At 40.3% G+C, this 21,539-nt stretch overlaps 2 protein-coding genes and 1 long non-coding RNA gene across 3 annotated transcripts in view; 2 read left to right on the top strand and 1 right to left on the bottom strand.

Annotated features, from left to right (window-relative positions):
- rab15 (RAB15, member RAS oncogene family) overlaps nucleotides 1-3,665 on the top strand; it is a 150,843-nt gene extending 147,178 nt beyond the window's left edge. Inside the window, exon 7 of the mRNA XM_067991322.1 lies at nucleotides 1,023-3,665. Within this exon, the coding sequence (XP_067847423.1) occupies nucleotides 1,023-1,181 (159 nt within the window). The 3' untranslated portion in view covers nucleotides 1,182-3,665. The remainder of the gene's footprint in view (nucleotides 1-1,022) is intronic.
- A 1,846-nt stretch (nucleotides 3,666-5,511) lies between these two features.
- LOC137326334 (uncharacterized) lies at nucleotides 5,512-21,533 on the bottom strand. Its single transcript, XR_010964171.1, has 3 exons — nucleotides 20,962-21,533; nucleotides 11,962-12,071; nucleotides 5,512-6,638 (listed from the first exon to the last, which is right to left on the bottom strand). It is a non-coding gene; the product is annotated as an uncharacterized lncRNA (long non-coding RNA).
- Nucleotides 5,677-9,090, top strand: gpx2 (glutathione peroxidase 2). The gene is made up of 2 exons (XM_067991319.1): nucleotides 5,677-6,069; nucleotides 7,671-9,090. The coding sequence occupies exons 1-2, from the start codon at nucleotides 5,848-5,850 to the stop codon at nucleotides 8,019-8,021; spliced, it is 573 nt and encodes a 190-aa protein (XP_067847420.1). The 5' UTR covers nucleotides 5,677-5,847; the 3' UTR covers nucleotides 8,022-9,090.
- Nucleotides 21,534-21,539: the final 6 nt, after the last annotated feature.

The following is a 21,539-nucleotide window of genomic DNA, read 5'->3' as shown; positions in this document are numbered from 1 at the left end:
AGAACTGTAAAAGTTTACAGAACAGATGGAGGCCATTTGGCCCATTGTATCTGTGCTGGCTGAAATACCAGCTCTCTGCCAGAGCAATCCAAAATTAATCTCACTGCCCTGCTTTCTCCCCATAGCCCTGTAACCACTTTCCCCTTAAAATATGCAATGACATCTGCCTCAGCCTGTGGAAGAGCATTCCATGCTCCAACAACCCTCTGCATAAAGAAATTTCTCCTAATCTTTCTCCTGTCTTAGTGACAGTTTTAAATTGATGACCTCCTTATCACTGATTCCCCAGCCCTCCTCATCCTATCAAGACCCTTATAAAATTTTAAAAATCTCTATTAAATCTCCTGTTAGCCTTCTCTGCTTCAGTGGAAATAGTCCCAGTATCTCGCATCTCTCCACATAACTATAGTTTCCCATCCCTGGCATCGTCATTGACTATGAACAGTGCAAATCGAACCCTATAGTGTAAATATTGAATATAAAATATGAATATTTTGTAATTTAATTTATTAAGTATACTGTCCATTATTTTAATTGTCTGTAAGGCACTAACATTTATCTCCCTAAGGGATGTATATTACAACACTGCCTATAATAGAACCATAGAAGTTTACAACATAGAAGGAGGTCATTTGGCCCATTTTGTCCATACCAGGTCTTTGCTAAACCATTGTTCAGGATATGAACCCGGGCCTCGTGTAAGAATTCTACTCTTGAACCACCAATGATAAAGTATCTAAATTCAGTTGACATTCCATTTTTTATGCTAACAAAATTATCCTTCATTAAAACCACAGGTGAGATTTAGTGCTCGTAAATAATGGCATTTTCAAGAATAAATGTTGCTTCATCACAGACTTGTTTCCCCTCTCATTCTCTGACTGTCAAAATATAATTTTGATATAACGATGGAGTGGAATGAAAAGTATTTGTACACACTAGTGTTCTTAACAAATTAAACATTGCAGTTGATTTGTTGCGTTTGTAACCTTGTAGTATTTTGATGTCTTTTTATTCCACAGTCATTTACCCGACTGACAGAACTAGTGTTACAGGCCCATAAGAAGGAGCTTGATGGGCTTCGACTGTCAACCCCTGATGAACTTGGTATAGCTGATTTAGAGGAGGATGACAGCAAAACTGAAGGGATGGATACCTCACAGAAAGCCTGCTGGTGCTAGAAATGTAGCAAAAAAAAATCCAGTTCAGCTGTCTGAGTCATGCCTCAAGAATTCAAGACCTGGTTGCCTGCTGCTACTTTGTGCCACCTTAAATATTCATCTGAAACCTACTTCTCTCTTGAGTTGGACTAATTCTTCCAGTCGATTCCTTATAGGTGTTGTATTTTTGCCCCAGCTCTGTGGTTCAACCACTTCTTAGACCAGGCTTGTCTGCTGTGCATTTTGTACAGTTACCGTGCTGTGATTCGTGTTCTGGTCCTCGACGGATGGTTCAGTAGCCCAGTTTCCACAAGACTGCTGTTTGAGTATTTGTTTTGTGTGTGAACAGCCCATCCAGATAATGCTCGTCACTGTTGGTTTCAAGATCAGTTATGTATCGTGTCAATTTCCTGGAATCCCCCATTTATGTAATTAGTAATTAGTTTCTTCAATATGCTTTCAATACATTTCTGGCCATGCTCACTAAAAGTGCTCAGTTTGTCAAGCTGCTGCTCGATTAATAATTTTGAACCCAGCATGTCGACTTACACCCTACTCTATTTAGAAACCCACCTAAAGCCTGAGGTTATGACATCTGGAACAGGTCAATGTTATTTGAGGGCACTGTCAAAAGATGATTTTGTCAATTTAGATTAATCCTTTTTTTAATATCTTGAAAGAGCCTTGTGAAAATAACAGTTATCTGCCCTGCTTATTTTAAGTCTAGCCCAGCCCTGCTAAATTACTGACCTGAATGATGTTTTCAACTGATTTGGCATAATATTCACAAGTTGTTTTCATTTGTGCTGATATTTTTGTCATTTGCTCCAATCTTCACTGGAGATCTTAAAATAATTAGGTTTGCTGCTCAGAGTAAACAGATGAACATAAGAAATAGGAGCAGGGGTAGGCCATACAACCTCTCGAGCCTGCTCCGCCATTCAATAAGATCATGGCTGATCTTCGACCACAACTCCATTTTCCTGCCTTATCCCCATATCCCTTGATTCCCCTACAGTCCAAAAATCTACTTATCTCAGCCTTGAATATACTCAACGACTCAGCATCCACAGTCCTCTTGGGTAGAGAATTCCAAAGATTCACAACCACCTGAGTGAAGAAATTCCTCCTCATCTCAGTCTTAAATGGTCGGCCCCTTATCCTGAGACTATGCCCCCTAGCTCTAGACTCTCCAACCAGGGGAAACAACCTCTCAGCATCTACCATGTCAAGCCCCCTCCGAATCTTATATGTTTCAATGAGATCACCTCTCATTCTTCTAAACTCCAGGGAGTATAGGCCCATTCTACTCAATCTCTCCTCATACAACAATCCTCTCATCCCAGGAATTAATCTAGTGAACCTTCATTGCACCGCCTCTAAGGCAAGTCTATCCTTCCTTAGATAAGGAGAACAAAACTGTACACAGTACTCCAGGTGTGGTCTCACCAAGGCTCTGTATAATTATAGCAAGACTTCCTTACTCTTGTACTCCAACCTCCTTGCAATAAAGGCCATCATGCCATTTGCCTCCCTAATCACTTGCTGTACCTGCATGCTAACTTTCTGTGTTTCTTGTACGAGGACACCCAAATGACTGATACGCCGTTCTCTCACATTTTTGACTTTCTGCCATTGGCCATGCCAGAAACAGAAAATTAAATAAACTATTTTCTAAGAGACAACTGTGTAACTAAACCGGTAATCCATTCCATTCCATTGCAGATTTCAGTTCACAGTTCTTGTGAAATTAAGTGAATTTTTTTTTCCTTTTTAACACTTTGAATACTGAAGAATTGTTATAAAAATTAATAATTAGAATTTTCAAAGCTGAATATTCTGTGCATTAAGAGTTCTATAATTCTGATTATTTGGGGAATTCCTTTTTAATATTGGCATTACAAATTTACAAAAATGAAATCACTTTTGCAGCGGTGTGACAGAGATGTGCAGAGTTTGAAGGATTAGTTTGTGGAAATACACTTCGGTGTTTTAAAGAAACAGGCGAGAAGTCCTATTTTTCTTTGTAATTAATGACCCGCTAACAAAATGGTATTCTCAGAAATTGCATGTTTGAATGATTAGTGTCCACGCCATTTGTTTAGCAGGCCATTAATTCTGGAGAAATCGAGGCATTCTCCTGTGATATGCGAGGTCAATGTTAACACTTTAGTTGATAGCCTGTATAAATTGCTTTCCTCTCAGTGGTAGAATGCAATGTTAATGATAAAGGTTGAACTCATTCTGTGGTTTGTTGAGATTTGGCTGTTTGTTTGAACCTAATGTTTTGAGTATTTGTGCTTTTAGGTCTTTTCCTCCTGTAATCAAAGTATGTATGAATGTTCTTCACTCTGCCTGGAAGAGTCAAATGAAAGTGATGTGCTGAGTCAAAGCATCTTAATTTTCTTAATTACTGTATTTGTGGGGGGAAATGTACAATTTGACAAATTAATTGTATTATCTGCCATTATTTTATTCACAGATGTTTACAAATAAATTTCATCAAGGGTTTCCTTGTGTTGCTTATGTCAATTTCCAAGAATAATTGAATCAATAATAGACTGTAATAGTTTTTCATCTTACTCTCAGCCTACCAAAGCATCGTGCCATCTGTGTATGGACATGAATTGGTCATTTCAGTACTTAGACATTAAATCTCATTCATTCATCCATCACTAGAACTTTTACTGAAAATTGGCACACTTGGAAATATCTTTGTATCCCATTTACATCTGTAAGGAGAAATGTATCATTTCAATGTCTTAGAAACTCTTTATTGGGACCTTGCTCAATCATGACCATTAATTTCCCCTCATCATTCCCTCCATTCCTTAAAAAGGTTTACTAGGGATTTGCTTGTGTTGGATCTGTTGAACATTTATACAGTGATCTGTTACCCCAGTAATTTGCTAAGGTTCTTTCTCTGTTCTCACTCTTGGTCCATTTGATATTACGTGCATTGGACGTTGTATCTGCATTCCTGTGCTGAGGGTTGAATAATTTAATTGTCCAGGACGACAGTATGACTCCTGAAAAAGCTATGCTTTCGTGAGATTTAATGTCCGGGACAATAATGAGTCAGTGCGATCCCATATTTTGAACAAATCCGGTACCCATATTTATTTAGGTGTGATTAATACACAGACTTTAGTTATTATCATTTAATGCACTGACTTTAGAGTAGTATAAAGTCAAGATTAACACACTTGCTGCTGGCGTCTGTGTATTTCACAGTGTATGCACTCTTTCCTCTAAACGAGTTTACAGCTGGAGTGTCAATACGCCCTCAGGCACATGTTTAATGGATGCTTATGTGCAAGTGTGAATAAGTTTGACTATCAACCGATTTGTTTTTCAGCTCCATCAAATCATCTTGTTTGATTCCAGATTAATAACGTTTGATCAAACTGAAGTCAGCGGCCAACAGAAAGCGCCGTCAGGGCCTCAAGTCCAGTATAAAATGCAGCTTTAGCCTAATTGCTCTGCCGTGTTATTAAATATTGATTCCTTTGTAGCCAGGGTCTGAATCTGAGAAGTGCCAGGTTACCTGAAGCGTGTATTTTACTTCCCAAACTTGCTTGGCTGGTGTTTTACTCCGAATAGATACAAAGACAGGTACAGGGGATTGTTGTAGGATTGGCTAAATCCTTTCATTCAGCCGAAAGTAACTATTTGGTTTGCAGCACAAACGAACTTCAGAATGATTTGCTTTAATTGAAGATTAATCAATGTACTCACTATCTGCCGAGGGAGACTTAAGTCCACATTTACTTTTTTATCTGTAAACAGAATCGACCTAATTTTGCAATGTCTTTTGTATACCTGTATCACCGAAGTTAATGTGTAAATAGGTTCTCTCGCCGACTTGTGTAATAAATCATGCGATAACATGGGAGCCTGATCTATCTCTGCAGAACTGTGGCGTTCAAATGGAAAGTAACAGCTCAGCATTCATTCAGTGGCCCCAGATTCCTCTTACATTAAATTTACCTCAGTTCCGATGGGAGATAAATAAAGGCGAAACACAGCCAAAAATCAAAAACACTCCGAAGGACAGGAAATCCCACCCCACAGTATATGTCCAAATCAAACTGCAAAGTTTCTAGGTGGTAACGTTGATTAAATTTGGATATTTTTTTCCGGCGCTGGAGGCATTGGAAAAATAAATGTTCTGTTCTGGGTTTGGCTTTCTTTCAAGATTTTTTTTTCCCTGCACACTTTCAACATTTATATATATGTAAATATTATTCCCCTTCTCGGTTGTCCAGTGCTGTTTAAGGTATGACTTTAAACTGCAGTTACTTAAAATTGTTACACTTGAAGAACAAAAACACTCATCTTGCCGCCCCACAAAAAAGATTTTAATCAGTATAAGATTGCCATTGTAATATAATGGTACAGCTGTTTTAAAACCAACCAATGTGGATCGGGTTGGTTGTATCGCAGGATGGATGAATGATTGCCAAGGTCGGAGTGTATTTAGTGTCTGTTTCCTCCTTTCCTGTTATTGTGAAAGTAAATCACCAAGTGCTCAGTGGGCTGAGGTGCCGAAGAGGGCAGGGCTGGGTTTTTTTTTGCAAAGTCATTGCAGGATACACAGAATCCTTTGTACCTGTGATCAGGTGACTGAAATCTAAACCATTTGAAGAAGGATCGGTTCGAGAAAGTCTCTTATTCGGTGTGCAGCATGGCTCAGAGCGTCAAGTCTTTCTACGATCTCAGCGCCGTGACCCTGGCCGGGGACAAGCTGGACTTCAATGTCTTCCGAGGAAGGGTGGTCTTGATCGAGAATGTCGCCTCTCTCTGAGGCACAACCACGAGGGATTTCACCCAGCTCAACGACCTGCAGACCCGCTACCCGCACCGGTTCGTCGTGCTGGGCTTCCCTTGTAACCAGTTCGGTTTCCAGGTGAGTGGAGGAAGGTCTGTCCCTGCGCCGATCGGCGGAGTGGATGGAAAGTGTTGCCATGGTCTTTACCACACACACACTTTTCAAAAGGTGTGAAGCACATTAAAATATGAAGTTAGTCACAATTTGACACGACTTGGCTTTTTAAGGCAAACTTGATTTTTTTTTCTATTTATTACAATTGTAAAATTCTTCTTAGCGACTTTTTTTTATCACCATGGTGACTTTTATGACTTTGTTTTTAGTAACCATTCTTAATTTACGGATAAGTTAGCGGGGGAGATCTCTTTATAATAACGGGGAATGCCGTTTTTCCGTGGCTCTTTCGGCCGAAGTTGCGGCGGGCGATCGGGAGACACCCCGTCCCCCAATCAGGAAATTTCCCCCTTCCAGTAAATGTGCTTCATTTGCTACCAAAAAGGCTTTTCAAAATTCATGGCTTAAGACAACTGAGTTTCATTTCGATTAATCGCTCTTTATGAGAGAGGAAAGCGACTCTAGCGATTTAAAAAAAAAAGTTTTTGGACCCCCGCGTCTCGCCATGAGGTTGGTGTGAAGTCCCGGTGAACCTGTAAATACAAATGAAGATTAACAGCATATTTATTTTTTTGGCCAGTGGTCCTAACATTCAACCGCCCAGAACAATCGTCTGGATCTCGCAGGGAACCTGCCCACGGTTAAAGTGATGAGTGTACACTTAAGAGATGAAATTGTTTAAACATCTGTGAATATCTATTGGGGTACTTACACTTTTTTAAAGCTATAAATTTATTAATTATTCATAAAAGTTCCAACAAGCTTTCCCTCTGCAACATGGACTCTGTTTGCAGGCTTATTGCTGCAGCTGACTATTGTCCAAGCCAAGCCAATCCTGTAAAAGAAAGCTTTCATTGACAAATGCTTATGAATTTATGGTGTTGTTTTGAACTAGTATGCGAAGGCTAATTGCAACCTTCCCATGGACCTTTTACATAAGTCATTGCACAAATAATTTTTTAAAACATTTGAACACACCCTTTTTATCTTTACAATATTCCCTCTTGTTTGGTATTGGAACTAATTATTTAACAAACAAGTTGAGGTCAGAAATGTTTAAAACTGCTGAGGGTTGTCACTGCATTTCTGCAGAAAAATTGTGCAGTCATTTTCTGGAGAATACATTGAGGTCGATTGTCTCTCATTTGTTTGGATCTGCCCGAGATTAATCTGTCCACTTGCGCCTCCATCAAGCGCCTTGGGAAGTTTCCCTATGTTAAAGGTGCTATTTAAATGCAAGTTCTTGTTGAAATTAATCATTAGAATTTTCCAGAAAAATAAGTGGCTGTATATAACTTTGAATTCACTTTTGAATCTGTATGCATTTTTCAACCGTTGGAAGATTAAACATATAACTGACACTGCCTTCGTCAGTTTTTTGGGGGGGAGGGTTTGGAATTTCGATGTGTGTCATTTTCATTTTTCTTCATGTTTGTTAATTGACAAAGTAAAACTTGACTTGGAGAGTTCTCTGCATATAGTTTTACTGGAATAACAAACACATGAATTTCCAATTTGGTTTTATGATGCATTTTATCCTTCACTTTTTTAAAATCAAATTTTAGGAAAACTGTCAGAATGAGGAGATACTTAATTTGCTGAAGCATGTCCGCCCCGGAGGTGGCTTTCAGCCCAATTTCACCATGCTCCAGAAGTGTGAGGTCAATGGTGTTGGCACACACCCCGTCTTCGCCTTCCTGAAGGAGAAGTTGCCCTTTCCTGATGATGATCCTACATCCTTAATGAAAGATCCCAAATTCTTGACATGGAGCCCTGTCTGCCGATCGGACATCGCCTGGAATTTTGAGAAATTCCTCATCGGACCTGAAGGCGAACCTTTCAAACGCTACAGCAAAATGTTCCAAACCATCCAGATTGAATCTGACATCCAAAGGCTACTGAAAGTTGCCAAGTAAAGGTGGAGAGAACCTAAATTATCAGACTAAGCGAGGAGGCAGAGTTATATTTCTTTACATATCATTTTTCACTAATAGGAAAGCTGCATAATCCTTTTGGTTGGCCTATATGTATATAAACCCTAAATCAAACACAGAATTCATTTCTTACACCTATTACCCTTTTGAGGACTGCAGTGATATCTCTGAACTGAATCCTTTCCCAGGCTTTCAAAGGATTCCCGAATCCTTTGAACTCCTTGCCTTCCTGTCTTCCTTTCTGCCCTCAAGCTTGTTCATTACTTACTGATTTACCATGTCTTCTACTCTTTTCAACCTTAATGGTGTACTCCATTATGGACTTCAGCCTGCTATCTAGGTTTCTTAATGCTTTTTTAAAAAAAATTCTTTGATTTGAAAAAATACTTTTAAATAACTGCATGCTGCAGATATTTTCTTCTATCACATTAGCTATTAGATATTTTTGGAACATCACTTTTTTGTAACATTTTGTCTATCTCATCATCCATTCATCTTGAAACTCAAAAGGGCATTATCTATCCTGAGGTTAATTTAATCTGAGATTTAGTTTTGTATACATAAGGAAATTATGCAGTCCTCCTGGATGGTTTCAATAAAATGGGAACACATCAGCTTTTGACCTGTAAAAAATCAGAGAAACCAGGAAGATTTGGCATATTAAGCACAACAGTAATTATAAAATGACACTACATTTAATGTCTTAATGTAGAACTATAAATGTGGTGTGCCACTAATTAGCCAACCACCTGTGGCATTTCTAAATTGTCCTGCAACAAACCCCAAAAAGTGCCTAGGATTTGCTTTGTCTGAATTTATGGATGGTTTGAGGATTCTAGAAATAGTCGTACTTCCTTGGAAGTTTTTTTTAAACACCTCTTCTAGTATTCAGAACTTTACAGAATGACGGTGTCCTCCTAAATGCAATAGGGAGGGTGCCAGAAAAACATGGAAAGTTGCTGAATTTTCTGGAAATTGCTGTTTGTAACTTCTTAGAAGTGTGGATTTTGTGCACCAAAAATGAACAGTAAAAGAATGTCTGAAAACAAAATTGTGTCCTCTTTGTGTGTTTTAGTACAGTTTCACCAATTATAGATGTACAAATTTCTCAATTTAAAAAAATTAATTTACATTTATCAATTTCAGGAAGGCAAAGAATAACCACTGATGAATCAGTCACTTATGCCTGACAGGTCTGGGTGTACAGCCTTCATTCTCTTTCATGGTTATCTTTGAAAGTTCTCATTTATCCCCTGAAACTGTATTATTTCTTTAAGTCTCTGGGTACGTAGCATTGCAGAATTCTTCAATCATTTCTGAATAATCTCCACTAACCACCTGAAATTAATGATCATGTGATTAGCAATAACCAATCAAATTGCAAGGCTATGACACTTTCCCAGGTCAGCTTCACATTTGCTGAATCAGTACATGTATCTCACCCAAGTGGGCGCAAGATGATCAAATTTGTATTTGTTTATTAATCAAAACCAAACCTTGTTCCACAAAGGGCCACTAGTAGGTTTGAGCTGTTACTGCGGAGAAAAGTGACAAGTTTTCTGAGCTGCAGAAAAAAGATTATAAGTGGTAAACAATTGAAAAACACAGACATGCATAAGTGGCTGAAGATGGTGAAATACACTCCAGAGGAAAGCTATTGAGGGGAGGAGGTGGGGGGGACTAGAGATGGAAATTACAAATCCTTATTATACTCTGGGTGAGGGAGCCAACATGTCATCTGAATCTTAAGAGTCTGGTAAGTGATGGGTACTTTTTAAAAAAAAAAGTTCTCAGAAATAATTGGTACAATTCTCAATTATTTTCAAGCTTGTCAATAATATCAAAAAGTAAAAAGAATGCAGATGCTGGAAAATGAAATAAAGAAAATGTGCAGCAGGTCAGTCAGTATCAAAAAGAAAGAAAGGTTAACATTTTGGGTGTCATGCCCAAAACTATTTAATGAAGTCTTGGAAGCTTGATACATAATCTTTATCCAGAATCAGTTGTGCCCACAAAGCAAATAATTACATAATGCTAGTAGGTTGGCTACACATATTGCACTATGAAGACTATTAGAAACCATAATTTTTATGTCTTCCTGAAGACTCATGAATCATTCATATTTAAACTCATTTTATATTGCAAGTTTGTGATAAATAGTAAAAGAAAATTATTAATTCTGTCAGTGGTAATAAGGTTTGTTGGATTGGTACTCACTTTGGTGGTCTAACATGGTGTAGATATCAAAGTGACAGAATAAATGAAGTTAGTAGAAATCACACCTAATAATTGGTAAAACTAATGGTTGTGTTAAATCCATATCAGAAAGTGCTGAGTTATAGTGACAAAGCGAGAAGTATCATTTATAAATTAATTTCCTATTGACAGTAGGTGGGCACTGAAAATACAAACAGTTCAAAAACAATTTGTAGAACAGTGATGACTAAACTGAACCGTGAGTAATTTCTGGCCTTTGTATCCTGTCAATCCAGTCCATGAAGCCTAGGCAATTTAACTCACTGTGCTTATATAATTCATAGTCTTTGATTTGTCCTGTTTAAATTTCATGGGCCTGGGGATTTGGAAAGGACTGTCCTTAATGCTGTTGCCTTATTAGTGGATAAATCCTAAACCTAAATACCTAGATCTGTTAGCCTCAGCAGCTTGATGTACATATACAAATAATTGAGAATGCTGTAAAATTTCTAACATGATGCAAAGTGTCATTAATGAGTTCATGTATAATATTTAAACACTAATACAATCCATACACTTTTCAGAATGTGCCCCAATCATATTAAATAAATAGTTTATGGTAAATAGCAGTTTAAAAGGAAAAATCATTACAATGGAACCTCCGTTATCTGCATATAATCAAGAGTCTTACAGTATAGTAGAGCAATACTCCAAGCATGGGACTGAAGGCAGGTATAACACACATAACAATAGAAACATTATGTAATTTTATTATATACTTAAAAAACCTTATTTTAAAATAATAAAAGCTGTGCAATAAGGAGTTTGGATAATGGAGGTTCCATTGCATTTTTTAAAAAAACATGCTTTCTGATATATCGGATCGAAGATTAGAAAAACTAGAGAATACAAACTAGGTAACTCCAGTGAATTAAAAATATAACAAACTCTCAAGTTTTGCAAGACCGAGTGAGTTAATGATCTGCTGCCACCAATGACTTATTTTTCATACACTTTGCTAAGCAGCATGTGTATGTTCTTAATGCAACATGTACAAGTTGATTTTTTTTTTAAATGAGAACTTTAATACATATTTGATAAGCACAAAAGCTGCATCTAGTGAGTTTTACTTTCCTGTGTTACGATGGTAAATTTGATGAGAGTGTTAAACTGTTGGTATCTATGTCACACATCTAGGGCTAGATTTTCCTTCATAGCAGGGTCACATCAAGACTGCACTTCCACCCAGTGGTGTACCCACGCTGCTGTGGATGAACACCTAGTGTTACTTGCACCCTCTATTGGGAGCTCGCTGCTGGAGGAGGGGTCTGGGAGCAGGAAATACGGCACTGCAGCAAATTTAAGTGGCTGCAACAGCTTGTAGGGCCAGGGCAGCCATTTTGTGTCTGAAACAATTTGGATCACTGCAATGTCTGAGGCTCGTGGCTCTTTGAGGTACTGACCCTCTGCATTAACAGATTCTTCAGTTGGGGTGCTAATGGCTGAAATCCACCCTGAATAGAGCCGTTGCATAGAAGTTGACTTCTATGGTGACTTTGACACTGCCAATGCCACACTTCTAGTGGAGCAGGGCTCCAAGTCCAGGGCAGGCAGGTGGCACAACTCCACTATTGCCTCACATGGGAAATGCAGTCTTTTGATGCATTGTCATTAGAGAGGATAGCAATATGACTGCCTGCATCTGTAAATATGGCGGAGTGGGTACCTGTGAGTGGGATCCACACGCCCCTGATGGTGCTTGTTCAGTTTGCCCTTCTTGAGTTGCTCTTCCTTATCCTGCAATTCTTCTTGTTCAAAGCACAGGAAGAGAAATCCCTAAAGAAAACACAATAGTGTGTGCTTTTTGGCTGAAGGTTCAAAAAATTAAGCTCCATACCACTAGCAGCGATGCTGAAGCTAGAAAGAGAAAAGCCTCCCAAAAAGAAAAATATAGATTCTTCAGCAGTAAAGATTGATCAAGTACACAACCCTAAGAAGGTGGCCTTTAATAGTACCTCTCCCTGTCTGCTGTTGCCTAACAACCACCAACACCCTTTTAAACAAGCATATTTTTTGATGTGGCCAAAGGTGGTGAGGGAGGAAAATGGAATGGGCATCATTGAAAGAACATGACCCATTGTGAAACACTTCTTGCAGTGAAAAATCCATCAATAAGGTCAGATTTTCCAGGTAACAGAGTGGCCTCTTGTGTACCAGACAAGCAACTCACTGAACTCTATGACACAGCCAAACAGTAAGTCTTGCTCACAAGCCTCCCTGATGGGAAAATTGCAAAGATCATAGACAAAAGCATAGGTGATTGATAACTAAATGATTAATATTAATTATTTCTATCACCTAGATAATTTTTGCATCTTACAATCCATCTAAACAGAGGTGACTCACCCCCTTTTAAGAACATAAGAACATAAGAAATTGGAGCAGGAGTAGGCCAATCGGCCCCTCGAGCCTGCTCCGCCATTCAATAAGATCATGGCTGATCTGATCCCAACCACAAATCTAAAGAACACAAGAAGTCGGAGCAGGACCCGGCCACATAGCCCCTGGGCCCTCTCCGCCACCCACAGGGCATTGACCGATCCGAACTCAGCTTCATGTCCAATTTCCTGCCCGCTCCCCATAACCCCTAATTCATAGGAATTACAGCACAGAATGTGACCTTGTGCTCCTTGTGCTAGCTCCTTACCTTGAGCATACTACTCTAATTCCATTTCTTCAAAATGCCCTTTGAGATGGGCACTTATGTACTAGACAGTTTTGAGTATTTCTATCATCCCGCATGCAAAAAACACAGACAACTATCCCAAAAAGTCAAAGAAGACATTTTAAAATTGTTACAATACAGGCAGGCTGTTAAAAAGCAATTCAGCCTATTTTACACAAAATCCTGCTCACCTATTATCCCAATCCTTGTTGAGTTATACTGGCTCCCCATCCCTAAGGCAATTTCAAAATCCTTATCTTCAGATTCCTCCATGGCCTCACCCTTCCTTACCTTAACAACCTCCTCCACTCTTTCCTCCTCCACTCTTACATCCCCACCTATACCCTCTGCTTTTCCAGCAATGATCTATAACATGTTCTTCCTCCCTCAACTCTCCTATCAGTGGCAGAGCCTTCAGCCATTTTGCCTCCACACATCTCTCCCTACCTTCAAAACCTCTTTAAGACCTACCTTTTAGGCAGTGCCTTTACTCACCTCCCCTAGCTCTCCTACTCCCGCTTAGATCTGATACTCCCAAATGTGAAACACCTCAGCACATTTTGTTACATTAAAGACACTGTCTTAATGTAAATTGTCGTTGTAAATTCCTGATTAAAAAATATATATGTCTAATGTTGGGATATGATCCAACACATCTGTTACAATATTTTTGTTGATGCTATTGAAATTATTTATAGGTAATATATACCAACCCATTAACTCCCTTGTAATAAATAATTAATTCCCTTATCATACCTGGATCTGCTATGTGGCCAAATTATACTGCTGGCTCTGACCATTTTTCAATCTTCTCTGGCTACAGGTGTGGTGCCGGAGGACTGCTAACATTGTGCTGTCGTTTAAAAAGGGAGAAAGGGATAGACCAAGTAATTACAGGCCAGTCAGCCTAACCTCGTTGGTGGGCAAATTATTGGAAAAAATTCTGAAGGACAGTATTAATTGTCATTTAGAAAGGCACGATTAATCAAGGACAGTCAGCATGGATTTGTTAAGGGAAGGTCGTGTCTGACTAACCTGATTAAATTTTTTGAGGAGGTGACAAGGAGGGTCAATGAAGGTAGCACGTTTGATGTGGTCTACATGGATTTTAGCAAGGCTTTTGACAAGGTCCCACATGGCAGACTGGTCAGAAAAGTAAAAGCCCATGGGATCCAAGGGAAAGTGGCAAGTTGGATCCAAAATTGGCTCAGTGGCAGGAAGCAAAGGGTAATGGTCGACAAGTGTTTTTGTGACTGGAAGGCTGTTTCTAGTGGGGTTCCGCAGGGCTCAGTACTGGGTCCATTGCTTTTTGTAGTATATATCAATGATTTAGACATGAATGTAGGAGGCATGATTAAGAAGTTTGCAGATGATACAAAAGTTGGCCATGTGGTTGATAGTGAGGAAGAAAGCTGTAGACTGCATACATCGATGGACTGGTCAGGTGGGCAGAATACATCGATGGACTGGTCAGGTGGGCAGAAAAGTAGCAAATGGAATTCAATCCGGAGAAGTGTGAGGTGATGCATTTGGGGAGGGCAAACAAGGCAAGGGAATACACAATAAATGGTAGGCTACTGAGAAGTGTAGAGGAACAGTGGGACCTTGGAGTGCAAATCCACAGATCTCTGAAGGTAGCAGGACAGGTAGATAAGGTGGTTAAGAAGGCATATGGAATACTTTCCTTGAGCAGGGAGGTTATGCTAGAACTGTATAAAACACTAGCTAGGCCACAGCTAGAGTACTGCATACAGTTCTGGTCACCACATTACAGGAAAGATGTGATTGCACTAGAGGGTACAGAGGAGATTTACGAGGATGTTGCCAGGACTGGAGAATTTTAGCTATGAGGAAAGATTGGATCGGCTGGGGTTGTTTTCTTTGGAAAACAGGAGGCTGAGGGGAGATTTAATTGAGGTATATAAAGTTACGAGGGGCCTAGATAGAATAGATACAAAGGACCCGTTTCCCTTAGCAGAGAGGTCAAAAACCAGGGTTCATAGATTTAAAGTCATTGGTAGAAGGATTAGAGGAGAGTTGAGGAGAAATTTTTTCACCCAAGGGTGGTGGGGGTCTGGAATTCACTGCCTGAAAGGATGGCAGAGGCAGAAACCCTCATCGCATTTAAAAAATACTTGAATGTGCACTTGAAGAGCCGCAACCTACAGGACTACGGACCAAGAACTGGAAAGTGGGATTAGGCTAGATCTCTTTATCGGCTGGCACGGACACGGTGGGCTGAATGGCCTCCTTCTGTACATTTCTATGATTCTATGATGATTTTACAATAACTGCTCACAAGTGTTGATCAAAATATTGTAAACACTTTTCCCTCCCACCGTCAAGTTACGTGCCACTTCTGATGGCAAGTGTGGAATGGCCTATTCCCAATGTTCCTTTGGAAGTGAATTGTAAGAAGATACGTTAAGATTGTATAACTGACATTTCTTCCACTCTCCCCTCCCACGGCCCACTCTTTCCAAAGGTGAAGTGGATTATTTTGGCCAAGCACTGTTAGTAACAATTCTGGCCTTTTGTGCATCCCCCACTTCCTTCACTCCACCATTGGTGGCTGTACCTTCAGCTGTCTAGGCCATAAGCTCTGGAATTCCCTCCCTATACCTCTCCATCTCTCTCTCTTCCTTTTAAGATGCTGCTTAAAACCTAGCTCTTTTTCACCCGTCCTAATGTATCCTTCTTTGGGTTTCAATTTTCATGTGATTACATTCCTATGCAGTTCCTTGGGACCTTTTATTACGTTAAAGGTGCTATATAAGTGCAATTTCTTGTTGTAGGATACGGGCAGCAGAGTTTTGGGATGAGCTGAGGTTCATGGAGGGTGGAGGATGGGAGGCTAACCAGGAGGGCATTGGAATAGTCGAGTCTGGAGGTGACAAAGGCATGAATGAGGGTTTCAGCAGCAGATGAGATATGGTAGAGACGGAGGCAAGCAATGTTATGAACGTGGAAGTTGGTGGTATTAGTAATAGAAAGGATATGGGGTCGGAAGCTCAGCTCAGGGTCTAATAGGACACCAAGGTTGAGAAGAGTCTTGCTCAGCCTGAGTCAATAGCTGAGGAGGGGGAAGACTCCATGACAAGTGTATGGAATTTGTGGCAGAGACTGAAGATAATGGCTTCAGTCTTCCCAGTATTTCGCTGGAGGCAATTGTGGCTTATCCAAGACTGGATATTGGACAAAAAGTCTGAGAGGTGTTGTCAGTGGGGTCGAGAGAGGTAGAGAGGTGTTGTCAGTGTACATTTGGAACCTGACTTTATGTTGCCAAATGGCAGCGTGTGGATGAAAAATAGGAGGGGACCAGGGATGGATCCTTGGGGGACTCCAGAGGTAATGGTGTAGGGGGCAGGAAAAGAAGCCATTGCTGGTGCTGCTCTGGTTACGATTGGATAGTTTAGACTGCAATGAAGCACGGACAGTCCCAATGAGCTGGACAACAGAGGAGGAATATAGTGTAGTTGACTGTGTCAAAGGATGCAGAGAGGTTGAGGAGGATAAAGAGCGATAATACACCACTGTCAGTCACAGAAGATGTCATTTGTGACTTCTGTTCGGCTATTTTGATGCTGTGGCAGAGGTGGAAACTTGGTTAGTTGGATTCAAGCTTGGATTTGTGGGAAAGATGGGCAGGGATTTGGGAGGTGACAAAATATTGAAGGACTTTGTAGAGGAAAAGGAGGATGAAGATCAATAGGGAGGAAAGGGAAGTTGAAGGTAGTTTGCAAGAACAAAGGGGTAGGAGTGGGCTTTTTGAGAACAGGGGTGATGATAATGGTTTTGAAAAAGAGAGGGACAGTGCCTGCCAAGAGGGAACCATTTACAATGTGAGCTAGAATGGGGACCAAGAAGGAGAGTTAGGTGGTCAGCAGTTTAGTGGGAATAGGGTCGAGAGAGCAGGAGATGTATCACATCGCTGAGATGAGCTCGGAAAGGGCATAAGATAAACTAGAGAGATGTAGGTTCAAGGGTGGGGTGGGGAATCAGGGGGTGGTTTGGTTTTGTGGGCAAGGGAAAAGACAGAAGCAACAGAGGCGGTTGAATGGATGATCTCATCTTAGTGACAAAGAAATCCATAAGCTCCATGCAGTTGTTCTGGAGGTGAGGGTGGAGGGGATAGGGGAGAGGGGTTTAAGAAGATAGTTGGTAGTAGAGAAAAGAAGCCGGGGTTATCTCTGCTTTCCGGGATCCTGACTTGGACATATATTGTTATTCCTTCAGTGTCGCTGGGCCAAAATCCTGGAACTCCCTACCTAACAGCATTGTAGGAGCACCTTCACCACATGGACTGCAGTGGTTCAAGAAGGCCCACTACCACCTTCCCAAGGGCAACTAGGGATGGGCAATAAATGCTGGCCTTGCCAGCGATGCTCGCATCCCAGGAATCAATTTTTAAAATGTGGAGAGGAACTAAGGTAAAAGAGAACACCTGTGTGAAGCACATGATAAAGGGGACCACGTGAAATAAGCCAAATTAAATAAAACTGAGGGAAGTAGAAAGTAAAATAAAATAGTTGAAGGAAATTAAAGGGGGGACCAGATAGAAGCAAAGTGAAAAGGGAGCACCTGGGATTAGTAAAAGTTTAACCAAAAAGGAGCAACAGGAGAAACATAATAAGAAAGGGAATCATTAACGAATTAAAATGAAGACCATGAGGTGTATTTGCTGTGGGATATTCACACAGGAGAGAGGCAGATACAACTGAGGAGTGAAGAGATGCAAAAACTTGTCTATTAATTAGTGAGCTTAAAAAAAGTTATTGCATTACAAAGGCAGACAGAAGTGAGGTGATTTTTGAGGGTGAGTAGATAATGTTAAGTGAGTCATCTCAGGTCAATGATTATGGCCTGGCTAGCATCAGAGCTCAAGAGCAAATCTTCAGGGATCATAGAATCTTATAGCACAGAAGGAGGCTATTCGGCCTATTGTGCCCACGCCGGCTCTTTGAAAGAGCTGTCCATTTTAATCCCGCACCCCAGCTGTTTCCCCATAACCCTACAAATTAGTCCTCTTCTTGTTCATGTCCAATTGCCTTTTGAAAGTTCCTATGGAATCTGCTTCACCCCCACCCACCCCCGGGATTGGAGCTGGAGACCCATACAATCAGTAATTGTCATTACAGAGGGGAAAGTACTGAAGGAATCCAAGGTAATGGGGATGCTGGGTGGATTAATGTTGATAAAAGAAGCAAGAAAGGTAGAAAACCCTGTGAGGTTACCCAAGAGATTGCATTAGGGGATAGATAAAGTCCAACAGTGCAGAAGAATACAAGGTCCCAGAAGTGAAGGTAGTTAAAAAAGGAGAGGACAGCTGGACAAAGACACAGGCCAGTGAGATTGTAGTCATTAGCGATTCTTTGCTCAGGAAAGTGGATAGCCAAGTGTGCCATAAGGACAAGGCCTAAAGGATGGTGAGTTGTCTATCTGGAGCTAGACCAATATATATTGAGGAAAGGTTAGAGGGATACTGAAGGGGACAGATCTGGATCCAGTGGTAGTCCACAAAGGGGTAAATGACAAAGGGAGAAATAATACAGAGGCCCGAAAAGCCACATGTATGAGAATTGGTTCAAAACTCAAAGATAGAGGAAGCAAAGTAATGTTCTCTGGTATACTTCCAGCATTTGGGAAAAGATGGGTGTCCACCAAAAGAACTGAGGAGTGGCTAGCAACAACACTAAGTCCGAGGAAAGAGACTTGGGAAGAATTGAAAATCATTTAAACTAGATAGGTGGGAAGCAGGGCAGAGTGGAAACATGATCCCAGATGAAATGGATTGTAGGATAGAATGCAGTCAACAGGTAGGTATGGATACAGATATCCAGAGAGAGAGAGACATGAACCAGATACCAGGAATAGGAAGACACGGGAGGAATGCAGGAGACAGGTTTATGATAACATGAATGCGAGAAGCATTAGATGATAGAACTGGAGGCTGTTGTGGCTGTCGGGAAATATGATGTGGTGGAAATATGGCTTCATCCAGAGGATGGAAATTAATATAATATTCAGTGGTATAGAGTGTTTAGAGCAAAGAGAGTGGACATAAAAGCAAATTGTGTAGCTTTATTTGTGAGGAATACCTGGGGGATAAAATAAATTGATCCTGTGAGAGTAGAAAGCTACAAAATGAACTACTCTGGGTAGACAACACTAATGCCAAAAAAAAAACAAACACAAGGGGTATGTTATAGACGACCCGGTCAGCAAAAGAAGGAGGATAGTTTGCTCTATGAAGAGATAGAAAGGGTATTTGAGAGCAGTTATTTTGAGAAAAGTTATTTTAATGGGATACATCAATCAATTTAATATAAATTTGAAAAACCCCAACTGTTTTAAGAGTTAAAGTTGGTAAATGTAAGGCATGACAGCTTCTTGACCCAGTGCATCAAGGAAGCCATGACAGGCAATGGTCATCTTGATCTGGCATTCAAAATGACCCAGAACATATACAGGAAATGGAAGTCATGGGGCACAGTAACCACAGAATGATAACGTTTAACATGATCTGGGAATCAGAAGTAAGACCAGGAGCCAGGTAAATCATTTTGAAAGGGCTAAATTCCCTGAAATGAGGGAACAGCTAAAGCAAACAGATTGGGGGAGATTGTTCAGGAACACTTCAATAAAAGACAAATGGAACACCTTTAAAGGTTAAATACATTCCCAAAACCAACCTGCTCAGACTAAACAAATGTGATCCAAAATGGGTCAGCAAAAAAATTAAAAGTGATATAAAGAGGAAAAATTATCTGTACAAACCTTGCAAGGGCAAAGGAGAAGCGAATCACTGAGGAAGGATGCAAGATTGCAGAAACATGTTAAAAAGGTGATGGAAAAAGCAAAGAAAGATGTGGAAATAAGCATAGCAGCTGAAGCTAAGCATAACACTAAAAAAAATGTTGAGTACCTCGGCAGCAAGAGGGCAGTCAGAGAAGAGGTGAAAACCATAAATAGGCATGTAACTGAGTATGAGCACAAAATAATAGATATACTGATTGACTATTTCCTCCAAGTATTCACAAAGGAAGACATGCCCTCTCCAACAATGCTATGCCAAGTAAAATCAATAACTTTGCTATGAATGAGATGGAACGGTTAAATGGGCATAAAATAAATACATTCCCCAGGGATAGATGATATTTCTCTTAGAGCGCTGAAAAACACTAGGGAAGCAATTTGTAAAGCAGTGACCATCATTATGAGGGAGTCATTGGTCACTGGGGAGGTACCAGCAGGTTAGAAACAGGCTCAAAAAGGGTTATGAAACAGACACAGGCAACTACAGATCCATTAGTCTTATTTCTAGTTCATGTAAATTAATAGAGTCAATTATCAGCAGTAAACCTGAGAATGATAACTTAGTTAATATCAGTTAGCATGGATTCAAAAGATCCTGCCTGACTAACCTCAACTTCTTTGAAAAAGTGACAAGCAAAGTGGACTGCAAAAACCCGATGATGTGGTGTATATTGATTTCCAAAAGCTTTTGATGATGTTCCACAGAAAAGACTATTAAACTCAAAGCTGTGGGGATTCAGGATAAACCCTGGTATTGGACAAAAAAAACTGTTTGAAGGGTCAGAAACGAGTACTCATTGAAGGAGTTATATCAGTTTGGAGGGGGGGGGGCAGGATTTGGGGGTCAAGTACTGAGTGGGCTATCTCAGCTCAATGCAGGGACCACTACTGTTTCTAATTTACATAAGCAACCTGGATTCAGAAAAAATTGATACAAAGTGGTCAAATTTACAGATCATATCAAATTAGGAGTGTTAGTGGAATCTGAAGAGAAAGCTCAGAAACTACAGTGAGTTGGACAAATTATGTAAGTGGGCAGAACAATGGCAGATGAAATTTAATGCAAATTTCTACAGTTAGGAAGAACAAAATAGACAACACACATACTTCATGAATAGTGTTGAAGTGGTTAAAGATAGCACCGAAAGAGACCCAGGAATCTTAGTCATGTTAAGTGTGACCAACCTTTGCAGAGCAGCACTCATCAAAGGCAGTAGGAAGTTGAACTATAGTCATAACATTAGCATGTAACTCAGAGAGGGTAGTGATGACACGTTGAAGTGCTCTAATCAGACTTCAGCTAGAATACTGTGTCCAGTTCTGGTCACCAGGCTGCAAGACATTCAGTGGAGGGAGTGCAGAGAAGAGCCATGATCCCTAGAATTAGGGGTAAGAGATATGGGAAAAGATTGGAGAAACTTGGGCTTTTCAGCCTGGAAAGTCTTATTGTTAGGAATATATGAAAAAAACTAACTCCAAATGTTACTTTACACGACAGGAGAAAAGCTTGATGACGCGTCAATCTGGAGAAGGGTACTTTTAGGACAGGTGTCAGGGATTTCTTCTTCACCCAGAGAGGTGTCATTAACTTCCAGGTGAAGCAGTGAAGGCAAAGGGTGACATTAGGATTTCTCTGGGCTGGATGGATGAAGATGGCCCGAATGGCCTTCCTCCCCTCGACAACCACCTCTCTCCCTCCCTCCGAGCGTCAATGCACGAACTTTATTTAAAATTGGTGATAACATTCGGAAGGCCGCGCGTGG

This window comes from Heptranchias perlo, chromosome 10 (genome assembly GCF_035084215.1).
Source record: "Heptranchias perlo isolate sHepPer1 chromosome 10, sHepPer1.hap1, whole genome shotgun sequence".
Taxonomy (NCBI): domain Eukaryota; kingdom Metazoa; phylum Chordata; class Chondrichthyes; order Hexanchiformes; family Hexanchidae; genus Heptranchias; species Heptranchias perlo.
Note: the sequence above shows the minus strand (reverse complement) of the source record. Positions and strands in the feature narration are given on the sequence as shown.